Source organism: Opisthorchis viverrini, assembly GCF_000715545.1.
Source record: "Opisthorchis viverrini unplaced genomic scaffold opera_v5_146, whole genome shotgun sequence".
Taxonomy (NCBI): domain Eukaryota; kingdom Metazoa; phylum Platyhelminthes; class Trematoda; order Opisthorchiida; family Opisthorchiidae; genus Opisthorchis; species Opisthorchis viverrini.
Window position 1 is genome coordinate 486,890 of NW_008751801.1, and position 10,040 is coordinate 496,929.

Here is a 10,040-nt window from a genome sequence, read left to right on the forward strand (position 1 = left end):
ATACGTACGAAACTTAATTCTCACAATTTGCAAACGACTTTGAACTAATGGGATCCCCGATTGACCAATTAACTGACCCACTCCTAAACTGTACCTTCTTTGGGATCTAACTGATAGCAACCTCCCCAAGATTGTGATAGACTAAACAATCTGAATCGAGTCGTTCAGCTGCAGCACCCTTTCGGTGTCTAGCTGCCATGCCGCCAGAAGGAAACACGAGGGCTAAGATAGTGCCAGGTTACCCAAGCCTAGACAGGGGAAGTCGAGAGGCAGAGGTCAGGTTCGAACCATGGACCTTCCGGTGAGTAAATTCACCTAACCCTAACCACTTGAGCCATCTCGTCCCTGGAAACTGAGACTTATTGTGCCACTGGATTCAAATTCAGTGATCCGGTTGGTTAATAGACACGTTCACCCAATTCGGGGATTCTCGAGAAACTAGCTTGAGTACAGCGGCACGGTACGAGTTCCAAGCGATATCCTCAGTTGTGAATGGACTTGCTTCGATATATAATTCACACTAGATCTTGACATCTCCATGAAATCTTTTCATAACTTTAAACTAAAGAAATAAGGCCACCCGAGTGACATGTTATTAGAATTGCACCGAAGAATCCTTTGGTTTTTCATCAGGTTTCTGTTGATTTGTTCACTTAGTTTGGAAATTAACTGGTGAGGTTTTCGCAACCAAACGAGGAGACATCAGTGCACTGTTGTGTGATGAAGTCAACTGATCAAACAGAACTCAAGCACTGGAAAAAGGATGGGGAAGCAGAATCAGCCTCTCTATCCCAAAAAGATCAAACCACAACGCAAGACAGACTGAAAGTGGGCTAATCAAAAAGCAAGAAAACTTCGAAATAGCCATCGTGAGAGTCAATAAAATCGAAAGAAAACAGACTACAACACAACACGGACTGTAAGCAGACAGATGAAATTGCGCTGAAGCTCCTGTTTAGTCAGCCAACCACGTCAAGAGACATCAGATACTCCTCCAAAAAACAAAAGCATGTAGGTAAACAAGAAGTACCCGTCAAACCGCGCCGTCGAGGGTATTCCGAAAGCAGACGATCAAGAACTGTTACTCTTCGAACACAACTGTCTACCTTACAGCACGATGCGGCCTTGCGGCATCGATCAATTTAGATGATAAGCATATGGGCGAATACAATAGTAGGTACTCGAAGTCCAAGATCGCTCCATCCAGTTCTTCAATCAGATAAAACCAGCTCACCAGCAAGAGATAAGGTCAATACGTTCGAATATATTTTTGTAGCACAAATCTGACTGCATCATTCGTCTATGTTCTTCAACAGAATGTGCCACACAAAGCCGCTTGGCGTCTCAGGTGGTACGATGTTCGACACATCACATATGACGGAAGCTCGGCGACTGAACCTAAGTGGCGAGGCCCATAAAGGGCGAAACCGGTGGGCTGTTGAGAGTTCCAGTAATCTTATAAGTAGTGCGTTCCGTCAAGAAAAAATAACAGGGATCACTTTCGATTTGGCGACTACGACATATGGGATTATTGCCACATGATCAAGAGGTTATCGCGTTGAACAGGCTACAACTCGAAAGAGTGAATGGAAATTCACTCGCTTAGCGACACCTGCGGACGCGAACAAAACGAAACGAAACTACTCTGTGTTTGAAATAAATGGACAAACTAACGTATTGATCGGGCCTGTCCATGATCCTAATTGCTGACTTCATTCGAGTATCGTCTGACCTGTTATGAGCATGGGGTTGTTCAAATGGGCTATGTGTGATACGCAACCTGGAGTCCCTCGAAAAGTACAAAACAATTATCCGCTACGGGAAGGCGGCAAATTTCTTAGAATGTTTTAGTGGAGTTAGTCTCGCCACTCTCCGGAAAACTTCCACATTTTGAAAAGTTATTTGTGATGTTTGCTGTTGGGGGGCAACATGGCCCAAGTGGTTAGAGAGCGAATTTACTGACCGGAAGGTCCGTGGTTCGAACTCGACCTCTGCCTCTCGACTTCCCGTCTAGGATTGGGCAACCTGGCAGTATCTGTCCTCGTTCAACCCGCGGATGGTATGGTGGTTAGGTACTGAAAGGGTGCTACGATTTATTTTTTATTTTAAGTTGGCTTAACAGTTCAGAAAATATGCCTATAGAAAGAACAGTCGATGATCAAGTACCAGGAAGTTGGCAACTGAAATTGCTAATCGGCTGACCAATAGCTTCAAACTTATCCCACTGCAGCGTAGTCATATGCTGCTTCAGCCGGAGCGAACGGATGCGCACTTTCATCAAAGGAGTCAAGTACAATGCGTGTCCTGTAAGGCTCGATCGTTCATCTACAACCGAAGATATCATACTAGTAGTGTCCTTAAAAAGGAGGTTTGGCAACGTCGACATGAGTGCTTTGTGCTCAACATCACTCTTGTCTCTGTACTACTCATCTGTGCAATGCGATTCATGCAAAGACGCCAGTTTCCTAAAAAAAAGTTTGACTCTCGCAGGCCCTCATTTTGAAGAGGCCTGGAGCTCGCGTACCTTGGCACATTGAGCAGTAAGCAATCATTCTTGCATGAACTGAAGCAACTGAACTGAGTATGTAATATTGTCATCTGGGACATTCCTGGCAGTACTGGCTCGGCCGAAAAGCCAAGAATACAAGGATGTATCAACTATTTCCGCAAATGCATTTACTATTCTGGGGCATACTAACTGTCAACCCGCGGGTGGTATGGTGGTTAGGATGTATCAACTATTTCCGCAAGTGCATTTACTATTCTGGGGCATACTAACTGAAAATCCAACACAGAATGCAGAACAGAATTTACTCAAGTCAACATCAGATTTGCGATTTCGGATGTGAACAAGTCCATTGAGATGACTAGGTGAATGGTACTTGTCTCTGCAGAACTGACAGCTCACGACACTCGCTGTGCTTGTGTTACGTCCAATGGTGTACAGACCGGCAGAATAATTACACCAAAACGCTGTGGATGTGGGTGGATAGAAAACAAGAGGGCGATAACTCTGTAGCAGTTACTAAATGAGCATGCTTTTGGTTTGCCGCACGTCTCCCTATGCCACAGCGAAATTGGAACAATTGAAAACATGGAGGAATTTGCAAGTATCCTTTTGAACAACCTTACAGTTCACTGTGACGGTATACTGGTGGTAAACAAGCACGATCTTCAACATAGTAGCTTCGAGAAAACCGTCACTCTAATTCCCAGCAGTCCCTTCTGTAATAATCAATGAATAGGTGAACTAGAGCAAAAAGACGAACAGAAGGGAACGAACCATATTATGGAATTTATTTTACATACAGCACAGAGTGATGAAGCCTTTTCAAAACACAACGAGACTGACAGTGGTAGCAAATTGGCGGCCAACTCGAGTAGTTAGTTCATCACTGGCCTGCCTGTTTGCGCAGTAACACGTACACTTGCTCTTTGATCCAGTTTTTTGGATGAGGTACATAGGTATAGGTTGGCTCGTGATAGACAAGACAGCTCAAGTCGGCTAGCTGGTCTATAAACTGGAACAACTGGGAAATGTCGTAAGTGATGGTTGGCGCGTTGGGATTTTCACGTTTCAATTGTTCCTCGTAAATTTTGCACACTCCTTCTAGACACTGTTCAACCGTCTCATAATCAGACCAGGTGCGTGTGTCCGGCTTCTTGGCTGAAGGTTGAACAAGCAGAATTGTGTGTGGCATAGCGCTATCTGAAATGAACAGGATTGGGTAATTGACGCATGGCGAGCAGGAAGGCGAGCGAGTTGGGAGCGCGAGCGCAAAAAAAACGAGGTGGCATGTTAACCGTGCTGGTTAAAGATGTATTCCTAAGTTGTACATCTGGCGAGCGGCTATGAAGTCGCTCTGTTAACAAGAGAGGAATGTGAACCAAGGATTAGCGATGGTGAATAAAATAGCAGCAAACGAAAGCCTACGTAGTTGTGAGTCAGTAAAGTCCTAAACGATAATGATCATATGAAGCGCACGAAGTCAAAGCAACGGTCCACGGGGGAAGCCTGTCCAAAAAATGACGAAGTTGCGGGGACGAGTGAGACGGCAAACTTTCATCCATATATATACCAGCCACTGCTACGTCAAAGTAAGGGGTGGTAGTGTTGGTCATAAAGTCAACAGATAACCAAAAGGTCCAAGGGGTTTGCCAAGGAGATTCGGTACTATTGACAGCAGCAGCGTCCACGTGATAGATGAAATAATGAGCCCCTGTGCTTCCTTTCTCACTTGGAGACCGTGCTGGAAGCGGCATAGGCATGGGGACAGTACTGCCTGTTGTGAAAGACCACGCAACTAGTCGAACTTCTGGAGTATTGGTACGTATCAGAAAATGAGTGTGAGGAGGGCCAGAAACAACCGAAAAGGTGAAATTCCACTGCTTGCGAGCATTTGCCAAGGTTGGCTCTCCGACTACGTCACGTGCAATAACTTTTAACGCGGTCATCGGCTTAGACATGTGCGGGTCGGATCTTATGTAATATGCACCACTGAATAGATGTAAATATGGATACATTGCAGCTATCCCACAATAGGGACGCGAACGATCACATGCAACAAGTGAGTTATCGACCAATTCCACGAGTCCTCCGTAGTCCCGAACTGGATTCTGCATCTCATCAGAAGAGAAGAGTGAAAACAGAGAAGATCGTACCGAGAATGGATATGAATTGGGTTTCAGATACCGAACACCATTGCTATCCAGTGGAAATATCAGCATAACACTGTCACTACTGGTTATGTCATTGTAATCTACCCGGTCACGAAACCGTCGGTCTATGTGAAACACACCAACACGCTGAAGTCGGGGGCTAAACGACGGATCGCTTGCGTCTGAACCACTGGGAATTGTGTATGGAAAGCCAAATGGAGAGGCATGAACCAAGATAGCATAGGAGAGACACCCATTGAGTAGCAGCAAACGCATCGTCCTACTCGCCTCCTTCGACGTGCACTGGAGAGGACCGGCGATAAAAAGAGCTACCGGAGACAGAGCGAAGAAAGCCAAAACACTGACTAGAATGTCCGGAGCGGTAGCCTGCCCAGCACGTCCCAGAACAGGGATAATGAAATCGAAGAGATTAGAGCACAGATACATGTGGAGCGTGAGTAACGCCGGCAAAATTGTCACAGCTAGCCGGGTTAGTGAGTTAGGTCGACCGGACCCAAAAAGAAATTCATAGAGAGTCCGAAATGATAATGTAGTAGCCAGCCAAAATGTAGAATTATAAACTGCGGGGGTATTCATAAAATTTAGCAATCCTGTTACAGTGGCCAAAATGAGCAGACCACCGTTGAAAAAATCATACTCCAGTAACCTATAATTTACTGTATGATCTGTTACCCAACCGAGGCTAGAAAATAAATTTGAAATAAGTTTGAAACGATTCATATAGCCATCGCGAATACGAAACGCGCAAGTGTGGAACCAAACAAACCAGAAGATCAAAGGAAGTAAAAATATACCAACCACATTGTAACGGAACGAGTACCATGTCATCCGGCACCCGTACGCATGAACAAGAAAGCCCAAAAGCAGAGAGAATAAAAATCCCAAAACATGACTGCAGAGCTGAATGGCAGACGCTGCGATAGCACCAGAAAAACGAGAAGGCTCCGTTGAGGCTCGAAACAACAACCGTAGACAAACACAAATACAAAGGAGCCAATTGAACAGTTTCCAGGATGACCAGGGTACCAGTACGAGTATTAGACCTAGCACATCGAAATAAACGTAACGATTCCATAGAGAAGTCAAAACACTAGTAAACGGGAAGTGACTCATGGATACATCGTCAGAGGATATACCACCAATTTCATCATTCCATGCACCACTCGCAGAAGTAGTATTCACGGAAGGCAACTTGGGAACGCTACGCAGTCTGTCATCTTGTGCGACTACGGAAACAAATGACAGTATATCTTCACCGGTCTTTTGTAGAGACTCAGCCCGTATTCGTGACTCGGTATCATACGGAGTGTGATAAGCATACCCGTTCGTTGTATAAGCCATATCCAATCCAGGTATGAAGCCAAAATCTCGGAAGATTCGAAAATCCGTGTCGGCAGGAAGGGTACCGGACTGGAACAGCTCCTCCGCGAAGACATCTGCATGAGGTTGTTTGAACGCTTTGGAGTAGGCATCCATCAAAAGGTCTGTACCCGCTCCCGGACCAGACTGAAAAACCAACAAACGACCTCCTGACCCAGCACCTTCGAGATTTAAGAAGGCGGCCACATCGCCTGCCCATGGATGCTGCGTAATGAAAGCGTGGCTCGCTGGAAGTATAGACTCCTCAGCGCCATTGAACAGGAAGATGACGTCATTTAACAGCCTTGTGTGTCCTGTTGCTAAGACTCGGGAAACTTCGAGCATTACAGCGCAGCTGACAAACGCATCGGACGCGCCTGGACTGCTTACAACAGAATCGTAGTGACAGTTTACCAAAAGTGCCTTCCTAGGAGGTCCTTCACCAATCACACGTGGATCATGCAACCGGAGAATGAAATTGCGAAGGTTTTTGTAGGCTGTCACATGGAATTGGGCCCGGAAAGACGCGTAGTCAGAAATCTGCTCAGCCACACTGGCATTTAGACCCGACACTGTCGCCAGTTGACTAATATCACTCAAAACTTGCCGAAAATACGATGGTGCCAATATTTCGTTTGCGACAGATCCGGTGGTGCGGGGGCCAAGTGATGTTACCCTTACAAGATGCGATCTGGCATTCCTCTCATTGAACTGGTTCACATCAAGTGGGAACAGCGCAGCGCTGGAGTGATCCGAACGACCCACATGGGATACAACAACTGAACCTGCTAAAACAGCCACCGAAATTATGAGCCAAAAGGCCAACCCAACTAAATCCGTGTTTCTGGGATCATGTACTGTAACGATGGGATGGTCGTTGTCAGTGGCGCTACTGCGTTTCTCAACAGCTGTTTCACGCAACCGAGGAACGAGCCTCCTCCTTGTTTCATTCATTGATATAAGACGAAAAATTCAAGAAGCAGGTAGCCAATTTGTCACCTACAATATGAGAAATGGAGAAAGCGGATAAACCCAAGTGGCGGTGATTTAGGCAGCGAAGCTAATTCTCCTCGTATGTTCTAACTAACCAAAAACGATCACCAGCGGCAATCTATGCAGAGGACTTTAAACTGGGGCTACGAGTAGTTTAGATTGTCAGCTGAGCTACACGGATTCGAGTCTAATCAATTCGATTTATCAGCTATAAGCCGTGGACCATCGATATATTGGTCCCGGCTGCTACAGTTTCAATCACCGGAAAACAGGAAAGTGGAATATACAACCAAACCTTTTCGGCGAAGGCATGTTCAGTTCAGGCGCCACTGACTGGTTGTGACATTTCCGCCAATGTCATTAACCACTGGTGATTTGAGTCCCAATCCAGGGAGGCGGCAGTTGCCCATCCGACTAAGTTTACTGGTTAATGTTTTTGTAATTCGCTACCAGTTCATATATTGTCCACCTCTCGGTCGCTTTCACTCAGCACAGGGCTGGGATAAAAGAGCTCTGTGAGGCAGACGGTCATCTGGCATGCGGAGTACATGTCCCAACTAGCGCCACCTATGAAGCGTGAGTAATCCATCTATCGCGAGAGAGTTCCTTCTTCCTAAGACCATCTGGCGTACCTCAGAATTACTAATTCGATGTTCCCACCAGACCTGACCAATGCCGAGGAGACACTGATGATCAAACACTGACATCATCCGTATGTCTCCTGCGCGTAGGGGCCACGTCTCTAATCCATAAAGCAGTATGGGTCGCACCATCGCAGTGCAAGCTCTTCCCTTGATAAGCAAACCCACGTCATGTCGGCGCCATAGGTGTCGGAGGTTGGCAAAAGCTGCCCTGGCCTTTCTGATTTGAGAAATAATCTCATCTCGAGCCAGTCCACCGGAACTTATACAGCTGCCCAGGTAAAAAAAACTTATCTGCCACATCGATTGGCTCACCTGCAATCATGAGTTGTGGGTTTGTTCCCACCCAGTCTTGTAGCAGCACTTTACACTTTGCAGGTGTGAAAGGCACACCAAACCGTGCGGCAGAGTTAGTAAGTTTATTTAAAATGGTTTGCATTTAGGGATTTGAACCAAGGAAAGCAATATCGTCTGCATGCTCAATGTCTTTGAGGGAACTTACCGGAAGCATTTCGACTCCCGAGGTTTCAGAGAAAGGCATAGAAATTTCAAGCAGCATATTAATAACAAAGTTAAGGAGGAAAGGGGAGAGAGGACAGCCATTGTCTTACACCACTGGACCTAGTAAACTCAGGCGCCCACAGGAATTCGCGTGCAGTGCCCTCATAAGGGAGAAAAACTTGGAAGGGAAACCTTTGATCGCCAGACACTGTCAAAGTGGCTGGTGATCGACAGAATCAAGAGCAACTTTCAAATCAAGAAAAACGACCAACGTGGGACGTCTGAAGGAGTGGCGCTGTTCAAGAATTTGTCTCAAGGTAAAGATATGGTCGATGCATTCTCGGCCAGGACCCAGCTTGATTCTCACGAATCTCTCTCAAGATAATCCATTAACCTGCGTAAACTAATGCCAGAGAGCATTTTAGATGCGACGGATACCAGGCTGATACCACTATGGTTTTCACATGACGTTCTTGCTACCTTTTTGAAAACTGGGATGACGGTCCTAGAGCTCCATTCGGCTGGTATTATGTTTTTGTTCCAAATCTTCAGTAGGGCTGTCAGACTGTTCACCAGGACCTCGCCTATTTCTTTGAGGAATGTGGGGTGTAGACTGTCTGGGCTAGGTGCCTTGTCGCGCTTCAGGATTGAAATTTCATGCTGGATTTCGGTTGCTGATGGTGCGTTGATGTCAATGCTTCATTCGGGCCTGCTTGGTTCTTCCAGTGATTGTGTTGGAAAGGACCAGTAAACCGTTCTTGGAAGTGCTCAGCCACCGCTCAAGATGGCGATTGAGGGAATGAATTGCTGTTCCGTCTATTTTGAATATTGTCGTACTGATACCTGCCTCGCCCGCCAGGATTACTACATCAGTCCTTCTTGCCGACCCAAGCAGCCGTGACAGATCTTGATAAAACTCGTTCTTCTCAGCCCCAGATCTGCTATCTGCTGGGGTGTATGCTGATACGACAAACAAACACCGTTTACCAGACAACCGCACGGCGCAAAGGCGACTGTTTACTGGGATCCAGTCCAGCTTTCAGCCTTGAAGCAGAGTGAAACTCCAACACCGTAGATACCACGAGCCATTGCATCAGGATCACCGGATGCTCGAAGAGTGAAATGTAGAACATCTGGGCTCGTCCTAAGCGGCTTGATGTGCATGACCGAAGTGGAGTCTTGTGTGCGTGCTTTGGAGACACAATATATATCGATAGAGAGGGAAAGTAGGGTATCAGCAGAGGATGCCTGTTGCCCAATTCGGCACAGAGTACGGGCAGTGAAGATCTGAGGTTAATAGGTGATTGTTTTGGTTTATTTTTCTGAGCGATAGTTGAGACACGGGACAGTGACTAAGGTGTTTGGAAGGTGGGTTGATTGAACTACGCTGTACGATGGGTTGGGAGGAATGAGAGAGAAGGCCGGTGAGCGAAAAGCTGCAAGGGTAAATGATACTTCCGGTTGCCCAGGACGAAAGAGGGGGTTCAGTTGAGGTACCCCACCTTGAGCCTTCGACTCAAAAGTCTGACCCACAAGGCAGTGGGAGGATGCAGGCCTTATTTGGGCGCCCTGCAAATAGCCTCTGACTCGAAAGTGTGAACCGCGAGACAGCAGTTGTTAGGGTTTTCTTGTGGGGCCTTTTCAGGAGCCAATGACTCAATAGTCCGACTGACTTGGCTGTAGTGGGTCGGCCTGGCCCGAGGGCGCAGGGAGTAGGGCATTACTGTCTCATTCCTGATGCGGCTGCGCACAGCAGGTGCCTTTTGAGCAGCACCGGGCTCTTTGATTTTAAAAATACTTCGACCGCATTGGCTAAGGCGCCAGCGGTCACGGTCAACCGTTGAAGGATAGGAGTGTGCGGATTTC

General features: G+C 46.7%; 1 protein-coding gene across 1 annotated transcript; it reads right to left on the minus strand.

Moving 5' to 3' along the window:
• Positions 1 to 238: 238 nt before the first annotated feature.
• T265_06744 (hypothetical protein) lies at positions 239 to 6,993 on the minus strand (the record flags this gene model as incomplete). The annotated part of the gene is made up of 3 exons (XM_009172089.1): positions 239 to 352; positions 3,429 to 3,709; positions 3,963 to 6,993. The coding sequence occupies 3 exons, from the start codon at positions 6,991 to 6,993 to the stop codon at positions 239 to 241; spliced, it is 3,426 nt and encodes a 1,141-aa protein (XP_009170353.1).
• Positions 6,994 to 10,040: the final 3,047 nt, after the last annotated feature.